This window comes from Canis lupus, chromosome 11, assembly GCF_011100685.1.
Source record: "Canis lupus familiaris isolate Mischka breed German Shepherd chromosome 11, alternate assembly UU_Cfam_GSD_1.0, whole genome shotgun sequence".
Taxonomy (NCBI): domain Eukaryota; kingdom Metazoa; phylum Chordata; class Mammalia; order Carnivora; family Canidae; genus Canis; species Canis lupus.
This window is the reverse complement of record NC_049232.1, coordinates 33,817,428-33,842,881: the sequence shown is the minus strand read 5'-3', so window position 1 is coordinate 33,842,881 and position 25,454 is coordinate 33,817,428. Positions and strand designations below refer to the sequence as shown.

At 35.2% G+C, this 25,454-nt stretch overlaps 1 protein-coding gene across 13 annotated transcripts in view; it reads left to right on the top strand.

Moving 5' to 3' along the window:
* Positions 1-25,454, top strand: part of MPDZ (multiple PDZ domain crumbs cell polarity complex component) — a 161,420-nt gene that overhangs the window by 67,783 nt on the left and 68,183 nt on the right. For 5 of the 13 annotated variants that reach the window (XM_038552398.1, XM_038552393.1, XM_038552396.1 and 2 more), the window contains exons 11-22: positions 4,123-4,306; positions 4,616-4,684; positions 5,285-5,374; positions 6,966-7,075; positions 9,478-9,624; positions 10,514-10,678; positions 11,651-11,836; positions 12,987-13,196; positions 14,878-14,994; positions 17,276-17,443; positions 24,746-25,030; positions 25,291-25,414. In XM_038552398.1, coding sequence (XP_038408326.1) covers positions 4,123-4,306; positions 4,616-4,684; positions 5,285-5,374; positions 6,966-7,075; positions 9,478-9,624; positions 10,514-10,678; positions 11,651-11,836; positions 12,987-13,196; positions 14,878-14,994; positions 17,276-17,443; positions 24,746-25,030; positions 25,291-25,414 — 1,855 coding nt within the window. The remainder of the gene's footprint in view (positions 1-4,122; positions 4,307-4,615; positions 4,685-5,284; positions 5,375-6,965; positions 7,076-9,477; positions 9,625-10,513; positions 10,679-11,650; positions 11,837-12,986; positions 13,197-14,877; positions 14,995-17,275; positions 17,444-24,745; positions 25,031-25,290; positions 25,415-25,454) is intronic. The other 8 variants (XM_038552397.1, XM_038552400.1, XM_038552403.1 and 5 more) reach the window with 5 other exon arrangements.

Sequence of the window (25,454 nt, the reverse complement as noted above, 5' to 3'; positions counted from 1 at the left end):
TCAACTTCCCAAGACAGATGTTGGATTTTTCATCTGATTCTTCTTACCTTTGGCCCCTGGGATCTAGGCGGTCTACTCTATAGATTCTTTTGGGGGTACCATTATTCCTCGGGGGTACTCTTGGGTAGGTTTCAAAATGACTTGAACCTGACTTTCTCATGTCCTCCTCAGGACTCTGCCCAAAGTTAGGCAGTTCTCAATATAATAGCAATTTTCTCTTGCTCCATTGTCAGAGCAACTGAACAGCCTCTTCTTATCCTCCTTATGGAGTTAGACACAACCCACCACATCCTCTCTACTACAGGTCACAGAACTCTTATGACCTGAGGCCAAAGGTAAAATATTTAAGTGGGTGGCATGAGGACTTACAAGAGTCTTGTCTCTTTAAAGGAAAATAAGACAAACTCCTGTTAAATTTTTCCTAATCTTTGACAATCCAGTCCTTTTATACCCTAAATGTGTACAAATTTTCATTCCTTCCTACTTGGTTTAAATTTCTGCCTGGTGGGCTCTCATAGCTCACCGTGGTATAGGATATAAATTATCGTAGCATCTCAACTATAATTTCCATTTTTACATGTATACTATTAAGTATAAAACTCTTGGTTCAGTTGTGCCTGGATGGCTCAGTCAGTTAAGCATCCGACTCTTGACCTCAGCTCAGGTTCATGAGTTCAAGCCCTACATTGGACTCTGTGCTGGGTGTAGAGCCTATTAAAAAACAAGAAACAAAAACTCTTGGTTCGTAATTTCTTTACCACAAATTCTTTGGATAATCTTCTCACTCTATTACCTAGATGTTGGTAGATTTCTTTTTTTTTTTTTTTTTTTTTCTTTTGGTCTTTGAAATCCATGAATTTTACCGGGTTCTAAGTGTTAGTGTTTTGTTTTTTAAATCTGTTTTCTGGTGTTTCATGTACTTCTTTGATTTGTAGACTAAGATGAATTTCCCTAAACTCCTAATCATGTCTTTGCTTATTTTTTTCTCATTTGTTCGCTTTTCCTTATAATTCTTTTCAGTTCTGTTAATTTCGTAGGGCAGCCTATATGCCTTTAGTCTTATTTCTCTTATCATCTGTTTATTCTTTTCCTCTGAAATATGGGAAAATTTTATATTCCTGCCTTCCATTTCCTGGCTTTGTTTTTGGAGTATTTAAAATCCTGTTGACTGCCCTCATGGTAACTATTTTCCTTTTCTTTTCTGGTAGATATTATTTTTTCTTTGCAACTATAATCCGTACTTCCATAAATGCAATGAAATACGAATCCTTTGAAGGAAAATTTCAAAAGATATCTTTCCTCCTGTTCACTGCTGCAACTATTTCATTGGAAGATGTTTGTAATGATGCCTCAGTGCAAGCACTGTCTTTCGGACTGTGATATCTTATTTCATATCCTGTTATCCTTGGTCATTCATAGTAAGAATTACGCTTGTACAAATGGGATTTGAAATAAGATCTGCTGAAGATTAAGTTGGTTTTGTCCACATGATTTAGGAATTAACAAAGCAAGAAGGAAAAGGAACATTTAAATTTATTCAGGTTTTGCTTGTAGATTAATAAAGCCGAAACCAGTGCTGAAGCATCACAATGGGGGATTTTTTTGCCTCTGTGTATTGAGAGATTGCTTTCTGTGTTTGTTGTGGAACAGGAGTTGGGGTTGTGCATGCATGCATGTGTGCATAGTGTGATTTCATTGCATAATTCCATGCTGCTGCATGCTCCCAGCATGGTGTGGGCTTTAGCACTTGGTGTGATTTTTTGGAATCACTGGTTATCCACATGTACCATCTGACTGCCTCCTTTTTTTCTTTTTAAAAGAATTTATGTATTCATTCATGAGAAACACAGGGAGAGAGGCAGAGACACAGGCAGAGGGAGAAGCAGGCTCCTCGGGGGGAGCACGATGTGGGACTGGATCCCTGGACTCCAGAATCATGCCCTGAGCCAAAGGCAGATGCTCATCACTGAGCCATCCAGGAGTTCCCTGACTTTTAATAAAAGACTTGTTGAATTTTACTGGAATTTCTTCTTCTAGGCCAAACAAGCTATTCTCTCACATAGAAAGATTCAGCTGGCCTGCCTTGGATCTGATCTTGTCCAGAGCACTCCTAATAGAAATTTCCTCCAAGTTACTGGCAGAGGGACTTTTATTTTTCCATGGTTTCCAGTTTTGTTGGGAGTGTTTTCTCTTGTTACATTTTTATTAGTTATTCTGAAAGGGAATCAACAGGGTGAATGTATGAGGAGTTACTTACTAAACACCTTATAAAGTGTAAGATTATTATCTAGAGAAACTTAGAAAAATCTAAATCAGAGGTCTCTAGATTTTTGAATATATCCATCAATAAAAAAATCAACCACTCCTTTCTCTCTCCTCTTTATACGTTTATATATGATATATATTTTATATATAGTTTATTTACATTTACTATATATATTTATTGTGTTATTTACATATATAGTGTTTTATATACATCATTTATACATTATGTGTATCTGTATATAAAACAAATGGAATTTTAAAATATGTTTAATTAGAAGTTTTATTATATTCTTTCAGAAACCTCTGAAATAAGATACTTTATCTTAGAGACCTCTGATTTAGTAATTCTTATTTATTTATTTATTTGAGAGAAAGCATGAGCAGGGCAAGGGTCAGAGGGAGAAGCAGGCTCCCCACTGATCACGGAGCCCAAATCAGGGCTTGATCAGATCCCAAAATCCTGACCTGAGCTGAAGGCAGATGCTTAACTGGTTGAGCCACCCAGGCATCCCAATTCTCATTCATTTAGTAAATAATTCAGCGCTTAATGTGGCCAGTGCTGTACTTAGAAAAGCATGCCTCTTACACAGCCATTTTATACCCATTTCACAATTCAAAAGAAATATCAATGACTTTGAATTTCAATGTTAAATTTATTGTTCCACTTTTCCAAACTGTTTTCAATGTAGTTTTGAAATTTTGTAATTTTCAATGAAATTTTTAAAAATAAGATACTATAATCTGCATTTATCTATTCCAAAAGGTAATTTGCTTTACAAAGAAATCCTTACATATGGATCAATGGCTCTGTATTCCCATTTGGGGTGAATATCTACTGAGCAGACAGGACTACGTTTTAGTGACAGAAGAGCCTGTCTTCTTGGAGCATGCAGTCACAAACTAATAATGACAGAAAATGTAAAATGAAAATTCTGGTAAATGCTGGGAAGGAGAAATTGTAAAGGGACTTTGACTATAGTCAACCTTAGGATAGTTCAATTATGAAAGTAACTATTGCACTGAGATCTGAAGCAAGTACAGATATTTTCTGGGTGGACAGATGAGCAAGAGCATGGGCTGGAGGGAGGCCAAAGGGTCTAGACTGGGGGAACAGAAGCTGCAGAGGCCTCCTGGCTGGGGGAAATATTGCAGGACGGGAATGGAAATGAGCCCTCGGGGGCTGGAGGAGATAGTGATAGGCAGCACCATGCTGGATGATACTGGTGGTGGAATTGGGGACAGTTGACACAGTTATGTTCACAGTATGGAAAGGTGGCCTAAAGAGTGTTCTGTGGAAGGCAGGCTTGGGACAATATGATCCTATCTGTAGTTTGGAAAGATCATGGGGCATCTTTAAATGTTTTATATTTGTGAACTAGAAAGAGGGAAAATCACGTATTTTCTGAAGAGGCAAAGACATAAAAAGGAAGGTAGTTTTGTCAGTTTTCTTTTTTTAAAGCTGGGATAAGTATGATATGAAATACATCAGTACTCTTAGAGGCCACTTTTGTCACTGTCTTATACACTTTTATATCCTGAATATTGCTGGTTTCCAAACTTGACTGTGTATCAGGCAGGATCACCTGAGGAATATAAAAGAGTATTCCCACCTTGGAACTGTTGGCTCATAATACCCAGAAGTGAGACAGCATGATCTGTAATAAATAAAACAAAACACTCTGGGTAATTCTAGTGTGTCTAAGTTATTACTGGTCCTGAAACAGGTGTTAGTTCATTCTCCAATTAGGGGAGAACTCAGTCCTGTTCTTTTCCCACTAACAAGCAGTAAACATGCATTTGGTGAATTGATAATACAAATATTCATTCATTTTTTAATGTGTCTTGCTCTTATCACAGGTGGATGGCACAAACCTTCAGGGTTTTACCAATCAGCAAGCAGTAGAGGTGTTGCGACACACAGGACCAACTGTGCACCTGACACTAATGAGAAGAGGAGTGAAGCAGGAGGCTGAGCTCATGTCAAGGGAGGATGTCACAAAGGACATGGTTTTGTCTCCTTTGAATGCCAGCGGAAACAAAGGTAATGCCAGCCTAAACTGGTTTTCAGTTAGATGCTTATATCACTTAGCTATTTTTCTAATTCTAAAATTATTTAAAGAATAGCATTTAATCTTCACTATTCATTATGAACCAAATAAAAAGGAAATTTGATGACTAGTTCTGGACTAACCAGAACTAGTGCTGAGTCCATTCACTGTAGAATAGGCTTCGGAAAAGAGCAGGTATCTTTCTTTCCTGTTTATTCAGTTACCATTTCAGAGTCGGCAACGTGTGTTTACCTTTCCATCACTGCCTCACTTTTGGGTGTCATTCCATGTTTCCTCTTTAGGGGGAATCTGTTCTGCCTTTACTGTGTATGCAAGCCTCCCATTTCTAAATGTCCAGCCTTTCCTTGCAGGTATCTACTTTTAATAACACGTTTAACAATGTCATCCATAAGCTGTTAGTATGTGAATATCTCTGAAAATTAGTAGCTGACTGATGTAAGTGAAGAGTTTGTTGGTAGAAGTTAGGCTTTTGGTTTGAAAATGCTGTTTCATTTCCTAAACTAGTGACCATTCCGGTTATTTATGCCATATACTGTTTATAACAATACTAAGAGAAAGGGAGGCAAATCACATGAGAAAGTTATTCTTTTCTTTAGAGAGAGTGAGAGACAGAATGAGTGGGGGAAAGGAGAGGGAGAGGGAGAATCTCAAGCAGACTCCCTGCTGGTGCAGAGCCTCACATGGGGCTCAGTCTCAAGACCCCTGAGATCATGACCTAAGCGGAAATCAAGAGTCAGACACTTAACTGACTGAGCCACCCAGGTGCCCCGACAAATATATTCTTTGTCATGTTAATAGGAGAACTTTCCTTTAAGTACAAGTGGTTATTGAAAAGTTTAACTACCAAAAACACTCATCTTGGGGGGTCAGATAAATACAGTGGGATTTGAAAAATTTCATGTGCTTCATTATACTATAGATGTAACTACTAAAATATTCTTATCTTTAAGAAAATTATGAAAAAGATGAAGATTCTTCATCTTTGAGTAGAAACACCAGCATATTACCAATTGAAGAAGAAGGTAAACACCTGGAGCCAGGTTATTATGTTCTTTATTGTTTGTTCGTTTTTTAGAGGAATGTCTTTTGTAAAAGTGATTAAGCCTCTATGGATAGTATATTATTTAAAAGAAATCTATCAAAAAGGAAAGAGAGATACTTTTCAGTCTTTATTTATAGATGAGATTAATTTTTCTGGTAAGTTAAATAGTTCATTTACACTTGGCATATTTTCTGGCTGTACGTTTTTCTATCTTACATATTTTTAAAACCAGAACCTTTTAGGAATCACTTAGGTACAAGGTTTTATGTCAATCTGCTTACTTCAGTACAGTCAATATGTCCATATCTTATTGAGCAAGTAATAATAAGATTATAAAGTATTTTTAAAATAAACCTGAGAATCTTTTTTAAATTGTAAGCTCTTGGGAATGAAACTGGCCAGTTTTGGGAGGCTTTTTCTTGTCCATTTTTCAAAAATTCTAAATCTTAGTATGGGAATTTATTTAGAAAGGAATTGTATAGAGAAATTATTAAACCTTTCTGAGATTTCCTTAACTATGAACCTAGGCTCCATCAAGCCATTTAAACATTTTTTAGAGCAGTATTGCTTTAACATGTAATTATGTCAGAATATACTGCCATGTTTAGGCTGGGAGCTATGTGCTTTCCTTATCTGTCACATTGATTTATGTGCTTTGGTAAGTTAAATTCATTGAGCAGAGTCCAAGACTGATCTTCCTTCATGTGTATACTGCCCTTCACTAGATAGTTACATTGAAGCTCTGTGGTTCTTTAAAATATCTACTTCATTATTAATGTTTTTTTCCCTGCTGAAAACCTTTATTTTATTATTTTAAAGGAATATTTGTGTTTGCAGTAATATCCTAGGAGTGATCTGTAGGATTCATATGTATTAATTCCATTGCATTGCTAATTATTTAAACTAAGAGTAGTGGGAAAGAATAAAAAGGTTTTAGAGCTTGAAACTTGAGGTAGTAAGTAGGGATGGGTGTGGAGGATCACTTCAAAAACCCAGATCATGTCTTTGCTTTGGTGAATATGCATTTGGGAGGAGGAGGGGAAGAGGCTCTAGACTTAGGATCAGAAGTCCCCGATTCTTTCTTAAACTAAGAAAAAACTTCTAAATGATTGTTATGTGTCTACCCTAGTGCTGGTCCTCAGACAACATACAAAAGAAATTAAACAGACTCATAGATACAGGAAACAACTGTTGGATACCAGAGTAGGGAGGTGTTTGGAAACAGGCAAAATAGGTGACGGGGATTAAGAGGTACAAACTCTGGTTGTTAAAATTATTGTCATGGGTATGCATTGTATAGCTTGGGGACTATAGTCAATAATAATCTAATAACCTGATAGGGTGACAAATGGTAGCTAGGGTTATTGTGGGGATCATAATGTATGAAAATATTGAACTACTATGATACATACCTGAAATCAGCAGGATATTGTTTGTCTGTTATACTTCAATAAAAATGTGTAGAGAAACTAGGTAAAGAGTCAGACTTGCCACAACAGACAGGTTCTGATCAATGTCTCTGAAATAGAATGTAAAATTATGGAAATTTTTGTAGTTTGTCACTAACTTAATTGTGTTGACTATTTCAGGGTATCCATTATTGTCAGCAGAGATAGAAGACATAGAAGATGCACAACAACAGGAAGCTGCCCTACTGACAAAGTGGCAAAGGATTATGGGGATTAATTATGAAATAGTGGTAGGTTGGCTTAGCTTCCCTAACTTCCTAATTTGTAACTCTATTTGAACAAGAAGTTTATGACAAAAATGAAGATGATCTTCCTAAAGAGTACTAGAGAAGTGGCAAATGCCCAGGACTATTTTGAAGACCTAAATGCATTGATTCAGGTTGATTCAATGCATTGATTAAAAAATTCAGGTTGGAGAAAGTTGAGTGGTAACAAAGCAGCTGAAATAAATGAGATGAAAATTTTAGAACTTGCAATTCATCAATATTTTAATATTTTGAGCAGTAGTGTGTATTATATAGACAAAAGAAAGGAGTGTTGTTTTTTTTATTCTTGAATCGGAAATTTATAGAAAGAACCAGAATAGAGTAACATAATTTACTTAAAGATAAAATAAAAATCATTATGATCTATATAAAATTCTTTTTAAAAATTTTTTTAAAAAAGATTTTATGTACTTATTCATGAGAGACACAGAGAGAGGCAGAGGCACAGGCAGAGGGAAGAGAAGCAGGCTCTATGCAGGCAGCCCAATGCGAGACTCAATCCCAGGACCCCGGGATCACGATCTGAATCAAAGGCAGATGCTCAACCCCTGATTCACTCACACGTCCCTATATAAAATTCTAAGAAGATTTTTCCCACTCTGTCCTTATATATTTATTTTCCTTAAGTGGTTTAATTCTATATCCTCTATTCATACCATTTATGCCATAGTGAATATTTTATGTTTATTAACAGTTTGCATATCTCATATAGTAATTATGACCTGCTCTCCTAAAAACAGAGTTAACGAAGGTGACACAAATGATCAATCTAGATGTATACCAGCAAATTTCAGGGATTTATTTCAAAAGGAAAAATACTATGTTAACTAGAGTTTTTCATATTGCTTAGAATATTCAAACAACTCTAGGAGAGATCAAAGAATACATGTCATATAATGAAAACTAGCATTTATTGAGCACTTTGTGCAAAGCAGTATTCTTAGTGTTGCATTTAATCTTCCTGTGACAATGATCTTTTTTAAATACTCAGGATGGTATAGCTGTTATTTCCATTTTATTCAAGTTGAGGAAGAATACAATAAGGTCCAGCTTCACAATGGTTAATTTAGCATGAAAAGAAAGTTGAGAGATTCCTTCTAAGAGGGGAAGGTTAACATGGCTGGGATGTATACCTGAGACTGTACTACTTTGATGATAATTGAATAGTGAAGGGCACTTTTTAATGAATCACTTTGTCATAGAGGTAAGACCCAGGACCATGAACTTTTGACTGTCTTTTGGTGCACACTGTTTCTTGGTGGTACTCCCAGTAATCTGTCAAGGGCAAAGTGTGCTCTAGTAAGAACTAAGCTGTTTATTGGCCGTCATCAAACAAAAATAAGATAGATCTGACTTTAAATTGTTTGATATGTAGTTATACAGCATAAATGTGGTCCTAAGAGTAGTGGTATAGTAGAAGAAGGATTGATGGACATTACTGGGGAAGGATTTGGAGGGCTGCTCAGGTGAAGTGATATTTAAATTGGGTTTTAAGGAATGAGAGGATTTCATCCACAGTAGATTTCAAAATGGAATGATGTAGCTTCTGATAATAACTACACATATTAGCAAGATTTTAAAGAGATCTTTTTTAATTAAGCACTGTTTTTCTTAGTCACACTATCCCTCAGATTCCTGAACTATAAAATACAGGGGATGAAGTAGATCATCTTTAGTATACCTTCTTATTTTAATATTATAATCTTTGGATTATTTGTGAAAATGGGATATTTCCTAACATCCTTCATTATTTAATGCAGCAGTAGAAAATGGAAATTCGTTCTCCTGTTTTAAGCTTTGGCTGAAGACCAGTGTTGTCCATTGATACCAGCATAAGATTAGGAATGTGAGCCCTCGGCTCAGACATTCCTAATGTCAAAGTTGTTTTATAGCTCTGTGACCCTGGGTAAGAAACCCTCTTTAAATTTCATTTTCCTAATTTGGGAAAAAGGGATAGACATTGGAGTTGTTTATGAGAAGCACACGATAATCTATGTAATGAAGTTTTAGCGCATAAGTTAGGAGCTAAGTATGTGTCTTTTCTATACTGTTGTTCAAGCTCAGGCATTTGATTTCATCTGTGGTAGTTTAGATTACCCTCCATTTGTTATTAACATCTATAGGCACTGCATGGTATCTGGGGTGCTGGCACCTGGCTCCTTCCTCTGGATTTGTGTTGGTTAATGAAACTGATAGAACATCAGTCTTTTTTTCAGAGGCAAAGCTCCAGAGCTTTGCAGCTCTATCAGAAAAGGTTTTTGAAGCTTTTTTGAGAAAGTTGACTTTTTGGAGAGTGAACATAAAATATACACATGAGAAAAAAAATGAAAAAAATCCTAGATTCATGATGATTTTTTTCCTTTCAGGTTGCCCATGTGAGCAAGTTCAGTGAGAACAGCGGGTTGGGGATAAGTCTGGAAGCAACAGTGGGACATCATTTTATCCGATCTGTTCTACCAGAAGGTCCTGTTGGACACAGTGGGAAGCTTTTCAGTGGAGATGAACTGTTGGAAGTAAGGAGCTATGCCATTCTTCCATACCCTTAAATAAAATTCTGAAAAGGCTGCAGGAGGCTTAATGTGTAATAATAATATGCATAATAAGTAAGTTCTTATTTTAAATTTCCCCTCCAAAGGGTACTTGAGAGAAATATGCAAGTAAAAATCTACCTAAAGTAGAAATTTCATAACTGTCTGTAGATTGATTCTTCAGACCTAATTCCATGATGGGTGTTTTGTTTGTTTGTTTGTTTTAGTCCAGAAAGCTGTACTAACTTTCTTTTAAACAATTTAAAACACTTTTTAAATTTTTAGACCAGGTAATACTTTCACATGTTTTAGAATCACAGAGAACGTAGAGAGAGACTGTGAACAATCTCTTACTTGTGCTAATCCAGCCAGTTCTTATCACCCTTCATTAGGTAACTACTATTATATTTGGTACAGTGCAGTTTTCCAGATATGTTTAATGAAGAACTAAGAAAATTTGGATACATTGTTTCCTCCCACTTTTAAAAGTATACTGGCTTATAATATGTGCCATTTTCCATTTTGATTTTTTTTTTACTTAATGATATAAAATGTCAATTTGTAAAATACTCTGTTCCTTTTCCTTTCATCCCTGGGTACTTTTTTTTATTACTTCTCCCTTTCCAAACTATTACGCTGGCACTTGAAACAGGGGTGAAAGATAGTGATTTTTCTGTGGGCCCTTAGAAGGCGCATTTCCAACACAATTCTGAAGTTGTTTTAGATGATACGACTGTAAGTAACTAGTTCTGAGCACAGCAGAACTATGGTAATCACCACAGTAAAATTCATATTTATTTAATCAAATATTGGTTTCAGAAGAGTACTCATGTTATGAAATGTTCTCCCTTGGGCAACTTATCTTTTCGCACAGGTGAATGGCATAACTTTGCTTGGGGAAAATCATCAAGATGTGGTGAATATTTTAAAAGAACTGCCAATAGAAGTGACAATGGTGTGCTGTCGACGAACTGTGCCACCCACCAGCCAGTCAGGATTGGATAGTCTGGACTTATGTGATATTGAACTGACAGAAAAGGTATCAGATTGAGAATAGTCAGAATAAATAATGGAAAGTCTAAATGGCATCTAAAATTTCTAAGCTTTTTTTTCTTTGATTTGGCATTCGATTTCCTCAAAATTAGTGGCTTGTAGGAAAGACCTTGGTATCAGACAAACATGCGTTTGAATCAGACTTGACACTAGTTCTGTGACCTTGGGCAAGTCATTTCATCTTTCTGAATCACACTTTCTTCTCTGTAAAATCTGCATCACAGTGCCTGTCTTCAGAAGATTGTTCTGTTCTTTAAAGAAGAACATAATATAATATATGCATACATCCTTACTGTGACTTTAGGTCTTATTTGAATATTTTTATACTTTTTAAATATGAGAAATTTGAGCTCATTATACTGCATGTCAGATAATATTCTGTGACATCCAGGCCTCCCATTTTCAAGGCAACACAGGTAAGAAATCACAGACACAGTCTTTAAGCCCAGACCAATCTGACTTCAAATCTTATCTTGCTAATGTGCATGCTAATTTATTAATGAAATAATCATGTGCATGGGTTACAACATTTTAGAACCTTTGTTTGCAGAGAGTACAAACTTTTACAGATAGCCATTTCCTCTTGAATTGTTATTTATAAGAATTTTTTCTTTAATATCAAAGTAGGTTTACATTTTTTTTTCTCACTACAGAGGTGATTCAGACACCATCAAAACTACCCAGAGTCATGCTGCTGAGATGTAACCATTGTGTATTTTTATAGATCTTTGAACCATACATTTTTAATGTCTGTTCCATGTTAGGTATTTCTGTCTCTTTAACAACCTTCAGTAATTACTACCTTAATTTGTAAAAGTTTCATGGTAAGCTGTTGCTATTCTTATTTGTGAGTGGCTTGTTCGGACAGATGCTGGGACTCTCCCTTTTTCTTGTGGTGTTGGTATATGTCTGCTAATCTAGTGCCTCTGAAATAAGAGCTGTCTGGTCTGTTCCTCAGCCTCATGTAGATCTAGGCGAGTTCATTGGGTCCTCAGAGACTGAGGATCCTGTGCTGGCGATGACTGATGTGAGTCAGAATGCGGAGGAGGTTCAAGGACCTTTGGCCATGTGGGAGGTTGATGTTCAACACATCGAGTTGGAGAAAGGGAACAAAGGACTTGGTTTTAGCATTTTAGATTACCAGGTAAATATATCTTATTTTTAACAATTTTTTTTTAAAAAAGATAATGTATACTCAAGGTATATTGTAGATAAGAGAAAAAGCAGTTAATATTTTAGAGTTATCAAAGACATTTCCTTGTTCCTAGCGAATCTTCTAAAATAATAATTTATATGATTCATTTATCATGAAAGGTTTCTTTTAACACTGAATTCATAGAGCTCTTCTAGATTTCAGCTCTTGAAAATTTGAAGAACATACAAAATACATGTAGGAATATCATAGAAATACAGTTTTTTGGGGGGAGTATGTCACATTTTTTGGGGGTACTATGTCTACATTATTTGTATTTCCATGCTCATAATTGATAGTTCATATTTCAGTGGTAAGACTAAAGTATCAAATACTTATTTCTTTTGTCTGTAGTGAATGAGAGTTCTAATTGAATATGGATTCTTGTCATTTGACTAAATGACTAAATTTATGAAGAAGCTTAAAGTGGTCAAGTGTGGCATCCTTACCCTGCATTGTGTTCTATGCTGAGTAACGGAGGAAATGCTTATGCTTCTGTGAAAGAGCCCAGCTGTTGCTCCTCATTAATTAATACTGAACCAGAGAGCCATCTCCAATGACTCCCGGGAGTTGTATTCTTTGTAGGGCTTGATTGTGGAGCCCCTGTTCTAATATTAAGGTTGCTGTGCATCTGAAAACACTGCATCGTCGCATGCTGTATGGACTCTTTCTATATCTTTTCATTTCAAAAAAAATAGGCCTGACCTTTAGTACACTCACATCTACTGATGTTCCACAACGGTAACATCCTATTTAACAAACACTGTTAATAATTCCTGTATCTGATGTCTAGCCTCAGAAAACAGAAGATTGGACAATTTAAAATTATAATTTTATAGTGATCTGTACAGTTGAAGTGGTCTTCTCAGAAACAACTTCATACTTTAGGATACCATCCTTTAGGGAAACTCTCCCAAAACTCGTCAAAATGGAAACAGCCTTTATCTAGGTAATTTGTTAGAAGTGTTGCATGAAAATTCTTTTTTCAGGCCTTAGAAACAGTTACACATCCATTATAATTCAGTGGCAATCTATAAAAACATATTTTCAATAAAAAGGAGCTAGCTTCTTTTTTTTTTTCCCCCCTTTCTCATTCTGTCAGGATCCTATTGATCCAACAAGCACTGTGATTGTAATTCGTTCTTTGGTGCCTGGTGGCATTGCTGAAAAGGACGGTAGGCTTCTTCCTGGAGACAGACTGATGTTTGTCAATGATGTTAACCTGGAGAACAGCAGTCTCGAAGAAGCTGTGCAGGCACTGAAGGGTGCGCCATCGGGAACTGTGAGAATTGGAGTTGCTAAACCTTTACCTGTAAGAATTCTGATCTTATCGATCTTAAATTTGTAAAAAAAAAAAATGGCTTTTAGGCTGACTTTTAGTTTCAGAAGTGGTTTTCACGAGTGAATCATGACTTCAGTTTTCAGCAATATGGTTGTTGACTGTATGTGGGTAAAGATGTAATTTTGAGTAATATTTTTTAAAAGAATAAAGGAGAGAAAACACAAAATTCAGAAATAAATATTTAACTTTATATTATGGATTTGTAGTACACTTTTGATCTTTTTTATTGGATAATAAAATCATGATGAGTATTGAATCGAATATTTTGAAGGAAATATGCCTTACTATACCAAATATAGTGGGGTATTAGAGAAATTAATAGCATTAACAGCTAACAGTAGAATCTTCAAATAGAGTAAAATAAAGTAGAATCTCTGTCAATGTGGTGTAAGATCCTGCATTCTATTGATTTCAACACATTTCTTGTCTAATGACTGCAGAGCAAGAAATTATAAACCTTTTGCAGTGGGTTCATCAGCTTGTGGCTCTTCTCCTGGGAGAGAATAGCCTTCCTGTCATTGACTAGTGTAGTAGTTAAAACAATCAGTTCATGCTACATAATGTCAGTTTGTTTCTTAGGTATATTGATTACAGCATAGCACTGAATTGCAGGTAAATATTAGGGGCATTCTCAATGTTTGTGGGACTTTTTCAAGGTATAAATATATTTTTAAGTTGAAGGGCAAATACACCTTTTTTTAAGAAAACACAGACACATCGGTACATTTGCATAAACATCCAATAACAATTTGTTGACTTTATGAAAGAATTTGTTCAAATAGTAAGCTTTGTTAATATATTTGCAATGTTAATTAAATTTTTCATGCCCTTCTATTCCACAAAGATCTTTGGAAACCTATGAAAATATATTTATGAAAACAGGAAAGGAGGGAACTTTTACATGTGTTGCTAATACAGGGTGATGTAGGGAAGACAATCTATTTTAGGCGATTTAATTTGAAATTGGAATAAATATGTTAGGTTTTCTGTCAGTGCGATCAAGGTTGCAATATAATAGATTAGGACTGTAATTTAGATTCTGTACATATAGAGGGTTTTTATTTTTTTCTTTATGTTTTTTAAGCTATGCTTTATTGAGAGACTTCACTGTTGGGTTCTCTGACATTCCTTGTCAAGTAAATCACATTCTTTAAAATAATATTCTAGTAAGGGATGACAGAAATTGATCCTTCCTTTTTAATATTTTTTTCCTGCAACTTCTTTTATATCTTAACACCTAAAAGGCACCTTACTAGTTTTTATATTAAGAAGTCATTGTTTAGCCAGAATATTTGGCAGATAAAACTGATCAGAAAATTATAATAACATAAAAAATTATCGATTTTGATGATATTCTATAAGAAGAATGAAAAAATAGAAGGGGCTCTCATCTAACAGATGATGTATTGGTATTAGAAGAATGTCCTTGTTATATCTTAAATAAAAACATTAAATATTAATATTTATCAAATTTCATGTACATCATTCTAAGTCACAGGTTGTCATTTGAAAACTTTCTCATTTCTTCCGTCTCCTCTCCTTCCCTGTCCTCTTCCATCCTCCCCCCGCCCCCCCCCACCTTTCCTTCCTTCCCTTTTTGCTGTTCTCTCTCATCCTCATCCTCAAACACTGAGCCTCCTTCTCCCTGCAGCTGTCACCAGAAGAAGGGTATGTTTCTGCTAAGGAGGATTCCTTTCTCCACCCACGACACTCTTGCGAGGAGGAAGGGCCGGCTGACAGAGCCCTCTTCAGGGCTGACTTGGCTCTGGTTAGTGGCCTCAGTGTATCAGGTCTTCTTTCAGAAATCTTATGTGTCTTTTTTTTTTTTTTTTTTTTTTTTGCCTTTCAAAGTACTCTACAATCTTACTATGTACTCTTTGCTTATTCTGTTTTGGGAAACCAAACATTTTCATTTCAACTCTAATGGTTCTCATAGTTCAAAATAGGAAGAAAAACAACATATGTGAAAACTATTTGTTGGATTTAGGGAAGAAAGTCAGTTAGCAATGCATTCTGCCAACTAGTAGAATTAATCTTTACATTATACCAAAAGTTGTTAAAGCACTTGTTTGCTCTCATTTCATACTTGGGCCATTTCTAGTCATTATTTAACTTCTTACAGTTAATTGGTCGTTTTGGCTACCTTTGAATGAGGTAAAAAGTATATTTTTTCCATTTGATATAAATAATCTGAAAATCACATAAATTGATTCAGTTATTAAGAACACAGAATCCTCCAAAGTAGTCAAAACCCATGTTTTCTGTAATTACAAAATGTAATAAACATCACTGATTTACTACAAAATTTTAAATTAAACTTTTATTTTTACTTGACCTATATGAAACCATTTGTTGGAATTAATATATTCATGGACCACTGGAGGCCACTTTGATGAATAATTCTGTGAAACTTGTTTCTAAGAACCTGTCTGGGAGAGGAGACAATACTGTAGCAATAATTGAGATATAAAGCTAAACACCAGATAGGAATAAACATGTGGCATTTATACACCATAAATATAACAAATTGTACATCCTATTCCATTACTCCTATTAAAGCCAGGTTCCTGACCTAATTTCCCTTTTGGGCAAATGTTGCCCAGTTTAAGGAATATGCCCTGCTTTTTAAGTATTTGTTTCAGTGTATCAGAATAGAATGTGGTTTAAAACCCATGGCATTCTCCATTATATATTTATAACCAGCTGTGTACATTTTGCTTTAGAACAGAGTATGAATTATTTTTTGATTTTGATAATCCTTATTTTTGGGAGACAGTTCTTGTTACTATTTTTCAGTTAACCAGCTCTTGAAATTGCCTTTTAGAAAGTTTTGGTGTATGTTATAATAAATACAGTAATATCACATTACAATATAATCAACAATCCACAATGGCTTAGTTAATGCCATCTATCTTGATAGTGATGTGAAATATTTGCTATCTCGATTGTTGTACATGATGAACATTTGCGAAGGTAAACCTCTACAAAGTAGTTCACTAGTAAATTTGAACACAAAATTAACATATGTTATCAGAGAAAGAAAGTCACTTGAAAGTGGCATACCTGTATTCTTACCATGTTTATATAAGAATATGACCTGGTATAAGGTCATAATTCTTCTCCTGGCAAAACATGTTAGTTGAAACCACAAAAAAAGAAAAACACATGGGATTTTGCCATCAAGATAGAAAATGCTGATAATAGCAGAGAAGGGTAGTATTAATGTTCTATCTATTCTGGGGCATAACTGTGAGTGAATTGTAAATAGAACTTTAAGCTGATCATGAGTTGATTCTTTCACTTGGTTCTGCCACAGAAGATAGAAATAGGAGTTTTAGATAATATATAGTGAGATTTCCTACTTTATATGAATGAGTTTTCCAACAATAGAAGTTTACAACTTTATAGCTTCCCCATAACCAGAACTAGGGCTTTTATTTCAATATGAAATCACAGATAATCTTTTTGGTTTCTCAAGATCACCAACAAGTTCAGAATCTGTACCTTGAATGGTTTTAAAATCTAGTTGAAAATAACTTAAAATAAGGGTGCCTGTTTGGCTCAATCATTAAGTGTGACTCTTGATCTTAGCTCACGTCTTGATCTCAGGGTCATGAGTCAAGTCCCACATTGGGCTCCGTGCAGGTGTGGAGCCTACTTAAAAAAAAAAATTAAAAAAAAAATAACAGCCTTGTTGAATGATAGTTTATTTTAGTTGAATAGGAGAAGTGTTGACCTCATCCATTTTATTATAAAATTCTAGGAGTTGGGCAAGTGATATTAAAAAACACTGTGAACTGGGAAAAGGAAATATTTTCCTTAATTCATAATCCACTTAAACTTAGAACCAATCCAGGCCCTTTGTTAATTGTTACCTTAGTCCATTTATTGATAGAATAAATAACTATGTGGGCACCAGTTTGCCCTCATTCTGTTGCCTTAGTCAATCTCTGATGTCTATAAGAAATAGGATGCTTTATAGTCTCAAGTGGAGACTTGTCATGTATGTAACCAGAATTTCCGACTGATATTATTGTTTTTATTCCTAGGTGGACACAAATGAGGCTGACTTAGCAGATGAATCTACATTTGAGTCTCAGTACTCTCCTGATAATGACAGTATCTACTCCACTCAAGCATCTATTTTATCTCTTCACGGCAGTGCTTGTAGCGATGGCCTGAACTATGGTCCCTCCCTTCCATCTTCTCCTCCCAAGGTACAAAGGAATTGCCATTTGATTTATGGGAAAGCCTTGTGTTTGATTTTTCTAGAGGTCATTGTTTATGGGGAATGGTGGGAGTAGCATGGTAAAGGCATTATGTTTTTCCAGTTACGGATTCATTATCAGATCAAAGTGTAATTTCATTTAGGTAGTGTCGATTGAGCATCTTTTAGACTGGTAGGTAATATTTAAATCTAGGTTCTCTTGTACAGAATGATAAAAAAGTTCAAAGCTTTGAGTAAGATTTACAAAATAGAAAAATTTTGATGAAATGTTTTTCTCAAATTGTGTTTTTAGCTGTGTCTACTTTAGAGAAATCACAAGAACTTTATTTTCTTAATGGTTTTAAAATTGATTTTCATGCAGTTGGATAGTAAAATATTTCTTGCATTAATTTAATATTTACTAGAAAGTTAAATTTAATACTGCCATATGTTTTTATATAAAATGATGCCAAAAATACATAGAAATCAGAGTGAATGGCAAAGTATGGTTAAGTCACTGGATATGAATGAAGAGTTTAGTTATTATTTGACATATCTGTGCCATGTATACTTTTGAAATACGTTATTGGCACAAATGCCCCAACTTTCTTCATTTTTTTGGTGATGTACTTTATAATGTTTAATAAGTAATATTTTAAAGCCTATCCAATCTTTTGGGCGTGAAATGATATCTTACTAATGCATTTGGAGTTCTGCTTTTTAGTGGGGTTGGACACGGTTTCACATACCAGTCCTTTGGTTTTCACTTGTGTCAATGGCCTCTTCATATCTTTTGACAATTTTTATATTGTGTTGTCCATCTTCCTATTGATTTGTTGGAGTTTTTATGTTTTCTAGAAATGAAAATACAAATGCACAAAACAGTTCAGTGTATTTTATGAGTATGTGTGTATGTGTATTAAAAAAACTAAAGATATGTAGGAATGACATTTTTCAACTTTAGGAAAGAAGGTATTCTTTGTGAAAGAAGGAAGTGTAGGAATTCAGTTGTATGTGTAATACATTGTGCCCTCTTCAGAGGAAAAAGGGATTGAAGAAAATATGGAGAAATGTTAATATCTATTATACTTGGGCAAAGTGTTCCTGTATGAATATAATTTCCTTATTCTTCCATGTTGGAAACATACCATAAATGAACATTAAAAATCAAGATAAAAAGATTGGACAGTAGCTTTCTTAAATATATGAAATACATATTTTCCATATAAATTAAATTCAGTGGGAGGTATATTTGTATCTTTAATAAGATGGAAAATAGAATTTTTACAGGTCTAGTACAGTTTTCCTTCTTTCCTGATTAACAAGTGATTTTTCGGTCAGAACATTTTCAAAGCATTTTCTTTTATGTTCAAGGTGCACCTGTTATCCTTGCAAATGATTTTGGGAAATCTCCTTGAATTGGTTTGCAAGGTATAATCTTGAATGGAGCAGCTGCTTCTCTCTCACCACACCTGAGACTGTCTGTGTGCCTGCATCCTATCTGGAATGTGTTCAGTCTTTACTGGCCTCAGGGCTGGAAGCTGAGTTCATCTCCTAATGGACTCTCCTAATCCATAGCATAGCACACTTCTTCTTGCCAGTGGGACAGATTGCATTGTTTAACTTAGTAATTGTTACTTAAAGGGATTACACAATCTGCATACTGAGAAGCATATATTTTACAGGGCAAATGCTGGCTGTATGTAGCACAGCATATTGGCTTACTGAAGTCTATTTGCCTCCTTTTTTTTTTTTTTTTTTTTTTTTTTTTTTCCGTAAGCAGTTTACTCTTTTGTTGGAGCAGATTTTGGCAAGCTGGCCTATCAACTGAAATATTTAAACTACAAAACAACAAAGAAGACATTAATGAGGATGTTTTAAAACACATTGTGAAACTCCTGTGTGCTTTCAGTTTTCTTAGAAAGTAGGACTGTTCCTGCATCGTGGTAAATCTCTGCAACACTGTTTTTTATTTTTGTTTTCATTTTGTGGCCTCTAAATAGTATCAAGATATTTACTAGAAAATTGTATGTAAGTAAATTAGATGATGTATTCATCTTCCTGTTTCTTTGCACTAAGTTTATTTTAAAAAGTCAGAATGGCAATTTGCTATGGAATTTAGAACTGGCCATTTTTCTGTTCTTTTTTTCTGGCCATTTTTTCTTAAGATGAGCTCACTTTAGAACCCTTTAATAGGTATCATAAAATCTTAGAGTGTATGATATTTAAGACAGAGAAGGCTCTGTACTGATTTGAAAGAAGTGTAAAATAGAGTGTGGAGATTCCAGTGATTCCTCAGGCTTATGACTTTGCTAGATATGTAAATCTTGGTGGCTAAAAATGCACAAATAATTTTACCTTTCTTCTTACCCTGACAAGAAGTCTTTGACCTTGGTCAGGTATGCTACTAGAAGTTGTGAGAACTGATCACTCAGAGTAGGGACTCATCATAGGAGGGAGGCCTGACAGCAGCTGAGATACCAAAGGTTCATAGGCATAGGTTGGAACTCCTTTGTCCAAAATTCTCCTGTCTTGGAGCCTATTCTGATTTTTTAAAGGAGTAGTGTTCACTTAATTTGATTAATCATCATTTATGGGAAATAACTCTTACTCAAGAATCTGAAAAATACTGTAGAGCTACTTCTATGGCATTTGAACTAATAGAGACAAGCCCTTAAGATGTGAATTTTAAAGACAAAAACCCAGTGGGTTTTCCCATTGTAAGAGGTTTAAATTTTCTTCTTTTTATCCCCTTTTCTGTGTCATCTTTAAGGACAGAACAAAATGCAGAAAAAATTGTTTTCTAAACTTAAATGCTTGTAGACTTTCGTTTAGAAGCTCACTATGGTTTTGGGGAGAAAGATGCTTTCACTAATTTTTTCCTGTTTTGGATTTTCAAATATACCCAGTAAAGATTAAATAATTATGTATGCATCTCCCCTTCTGTTCCTTATCCACACTCCCATGCCCCACCCTCCACTGTACATGCACACTTATTCTTGCTCTAGGAATGAAATGATACGTTTGATTCATGTCCTTTATTCCTCATATTGGTCCCACTAGGAAATGTTATTGATTCCAGTACAGGTTGAATTTGGTGTTGGTCAAATTAGAAGCCCCTCTTTGCACCTTGCAGACAAAACACAGCTAATGGATCCCATGATTTTTTAAAAAAGGGATGCCTCTGTGGCTCCGTGGTTGAGTGTCTGCCTTTGGCTCAGGGCGTGATCCTGGGGTCCTTAGATCAAGTCCCATGTCGGGCTCCCTGCATGGAGCCAGGCTTCTCCCTCTGCCTGTGTCTCTGCCTCTTTCTATGTGTCTCTCATGAATAAATAAATAAAATCTTAAAAAAAAAATTCTACCTATTCCTGTAGATCACCACATAGTGTCATTTTATAGCATCAGTATTGCTGTCTTCACACCCATGCTTAAAGTGTTTGTTTTTCCTGTCTTTCTTTCTTTTTTTCTTATATCAAAAGCTAATTAAATCACTCTAGTCAAGATGATGAGAGTGATTGTGAAAGTCTTAGTGACAACACTGCAAGCTCTCAAAGTATTTAAAAGAAGTCACTTTCTTGCTCAGTAGTGTCAGTGTACAAACAATAAAGGAAGCACCATACCTTTTCTTAAAGTGAGAGAATGATGGTAATTTGAGTGGCTATGCTTTTGGTATATTTTCCCACAGTACAGAAGGATTTCTGTAGTAGACTGCTAATTGAGGAAAATCAGGTTGTGTCCAGTGAATGTTTCAGTACTTAGCTAGTCTATATAAATTAATTATCTGAGTAAATAGTGTGCCCAGGTATGACCGTAACTTATTCATCACCCTTAAACAGCTCTTTTCAAGTGTATTTGACATTTTTATTTAACCTGTCTCTCATTTTGTTCCTGAGAACAAGAATATATCAAGTAGAGGCACATATTAATGTGGATTTTTACAGGACTTCAGTTTAGGTACCAAGTTGCACTGGAAAATTATGGAGTTATTTTCGAATATCTTACAGGGGAAGAACTGCTTTTCTTTTAGATCCATAAGTCTTTTAAAAATAAAACTCCGTTGGTTGTTCAGCAACCAGAAACGTTTCTGAAGTAGGCGTCTGTTGTCTGCTGTGTTGATTAGCTCTTTCTTTTCTATGTGTCTGTGTTAACTCCTTTATGAATAATGCATGGAAATTTCTGTCACACGGTTTATAGTAAACCCTAGCTAACAAGGGCAACTTGACCTCTTTTTGTGATGAAAAGCAGTTTTAATTGTTATCTTTATTTGAGGCCTGGGGAAGATGATACCCTGCTAAATATTATAATTAATTTAGTAATACAGAAGCTAATTCTGTAGTAAGTACATTATTATTTTTCATTATAACAAAATCATCAAAGTTGGGTGAATGGGCCAACAGGTTATTGTTTAGGTTCCAGCAATGAGGAGGTGATGGTTTCCTGTCATTGTTCCTGAAGAGGCTAAAGATGTTACTTGATTGTACAGTATTCTCACTTGCCTCAGTTCTTTCTACCAGGAATATTTGATGATTCCAGAAAGAATCCATGTATGCTAATAAAAGGAATGTAATTAACTGTGTTGGAAAAATTGATTAGTGTTTTAGAAAAAATAGAATAAGATTCATATCTCACACCACATCGTGAAATCAGTTCTAGAAGTTAGAAATGAATCTAAAAAGAAGGCATTTATAAAACAAAATAAATACTAGAAAGCATTTCACTTACTTTGTGTGAAAGGATTTCTTAAGCAAAAAAAACAAAAAAACAAAAAAACTCATCTCTCACTTTGAGAGCCACCCAGGGATCCCCTAGTTTCCTCTGTATGTTTTTGTTCCTGAGAACAAGAATATATCAAGTAGAGGCACATATTAATGTGGATTTTTACAGGACTTCAGTTTAGGTACCAAGTGGCACTGGAAAATTACAGAGTTATTTTCGAACATCTTACAGGGGGAAAACTACTTTTGAAAGTAGCACAAAAAATTTTGACAAGTTTGATTACACAAATAATTTAATAAAGAATTACATAAAGAATTTACGTTCTCATAAATATCTATATAACATTTATAAACTGAAGAGAGAGGTAACAGGCTGGAGAAATACTTGTGGTATGTGTCACAGACTTTATCCACAGAGTATTTCAATGATAGAAACAAGTGGGAACCTCCTGATGAGGAGTTGGATAGAATAAAATATATAAAGGGAATGTTGACAGGAAATATACAAATAGGATGTTCTCATTAATCATCAGAGACATGCATGGTAAATACTAAATTTTATATTTATTTAGAATCTGTTTCTTTCAGCTCAAATTACCAAACTAATTTTAGGGTTGGCAAGATGAGTTTATAGGTAGTCTCATATCTTTGTGAGAGAATATTGGAAGACTATGTGGCAGTATGTACCAACATTTTAAATGTGCATATCACTTGGCCCACAGTTCTAGTTTATACTAAATAAATTTTCTCACATGCACGAAGATATGTAATAAAAATAACAGTAATGGTTAACTGTTGGGCATTTTCTATTAAGTCAGACATGTTATTAGTGTGGTATTAACTCTATCTGTCCTCCCAATAGTCCTGAACTAGATGGGTCCTTTTGTGTTCCCCAATTAATAGATGAGGGGACTAAGACACAGTATAACTAGTGGTGGGGTGAGCACCTTTGAACCTGCACTCTAGTGCCTTTCATACTTAGGAATAGTTTTGTGGTTATAAGAAGATAGAAGCTGGTATTTATTTACTAGCATAGAAATCTCTTGTGTCCAGAGATAGAGATACTTCAACAAAGAAAGTAAAAACATTCTACTTAATTAATGGTTTGGGTTAGTTGTAAAAATGTGTAATGCCTGTATATGTGAGTGCGCTTGTGTACTTGTACACATTGATTATGCAAATGAGTAAACAATTCTGACAGACATTTAGCTGATTCCAGCTATTCCTACCAGGGAAATAATGAAAGTAGGAGCCATAAGAGAGGGCTTTCATACTGTGCTCTGTATGCACACGCATATATATCTACATGGCTTGAGTCTTTTCTAATGATAATATATTCATATACTACTTTTATACTTTAAAATATTAATAAGAGAATTGTAGGGAAAATTGATATGTTTATTCAATAGCACTGCATGGGGCAACTGCTTGCTCAAAGCACATAAGTGATACAATATATCTGTTGCAAATAGATGCATACATATGTGTTGAACTGTAGAATTTTAGAGTTTCATGAATATCTTTTTAAAGATTTATTTTTTTATTCATGAGAGACACAGAGAGAGAGAGAGAGAAAGAGAGAGGCAGAGACACAGGCAGAGTTGGATAAGCAGGCTCCATTCAGGGAGCCTGATGCGGGACTTGATCCCAGGACTCCAGGATCAGGCCCTGGACCGAAGGCAGGCACTAAACCTCTAAGCCACCCAGGGATCCCCTAGTTTCATGAATTTTAGAAAATAAATATAAGGTCAACAGAGGTTCTGTTGTGATGTGTAGATTGTCAATAAGAGAGCCTAGGTTAGAGCCTACACCTTGTTACACATCTTCTTAGTACTCTCTTTGTATATCATGTAGAATATTTATGAAAATTTTTCCTATAATAATTTGAATGACATAGCTTTCTGTTCTTCTCCATAAATACCTATAAATGCCTATCAAAATATTTTTTCCTTGGAGATTCTTGTAAATCAGAATCAGTATTCTCCTTTTGCTCTTGAACTTCTATAGAAACTTTATATTGACTAAAAATGAACTACCGCTTAAATAAGATTTGAAAACACAAGTTACTTTCCTATGTGGATTAAACTATAATTTTATTTGCGAATAGAATATTTTATATAAATAAGCTCATGTGCAGTATATAGTACAACATAACTTATTGAGCATGACCTACGTGGTCTGCAGGAAATGTATTCAAAAGCATTTATAAAAATAAAGATACACAGAATGTCATGTAAGAGAAGAATTTGTATGTTTGCTAATGCTTCTTGAGTAATGAATGATTATATTGTGTTTTGTTTTTCACTAGTTATTAAGAAATGGTCTTATAAAATACATTGATGTAACTCTGGCCATGATTTAAAATATTTTTGTTCCAGGGCAGCCTGGGTGGCTCAGTGGTTTAGCGCCACCTTCAGCCCAGGGCCTGATCCTGGAGACCCAAGATCGAGTCCCGCGTCAGGCTCCCTGCTTGGAGCCTGCTTCTCCCTCTGCCTGTGTCTCTGCCTCTCTCTCTCTCTCTCTCTCTGTGTCTCTCATGAATAAATAGATAAAATCTTAAAAAATAAAATAAAATATTTTTGTTCCTTAATCATCAGGATGTCACTGAAAATTCTTCAGATCCAGTACTTGATCTGCACATGTCCTTGGAGGAACTGTACACCCAGAATCTCCTACAAAGACAGGATGAGAGTCCGTCTTCAGTAGACTTGAGCATGGCTCCTGCCTCTGGCTTTACTGTAAATGATTATACACCTGCAAATGCTATTGAACAGCAATACAAATGTGAAAACACAAGAACATGGGCTGAATCTCATCTACCAAATGAAATTATATCGAGTGCAGAACTTACTTCTCCCGTGCTGCCTGATTCAACTGGAAAGGTAATATTGTAAAGATATGTATTGTGTACTGTGATGAGATTGGAATCAGTGACACCTTGGAGTACTCTGGCTGACCCCTGCATTTGGAGCAAGTACTCTCTTGACGCTGAGATTTTCAGAACCCAACCTATGAACTTATTTTGGTTATAGTTTCCTGCCGAAGAAGGCACAACCAGTTAGAGAATATGGGTGATGTTGAAATCATACTCCAAAGTCTTGTTTTCTTTTCCATGTGACTTATTTATTTATTTTTCTGTCAGGGCTCCGAGTTCTTAATTCAACAGAGCTCTCTGACCTCAACTGGTGAGTGTGTCATGCTTCAAAACCTATCCAAAGAAATGTTTGAGAGGACTATTACTATAGCAAAAGGCAATTCTAGCCTAGGTAAGTTCTTCCTTTCCATATATATCCTCCCTCTCAATTC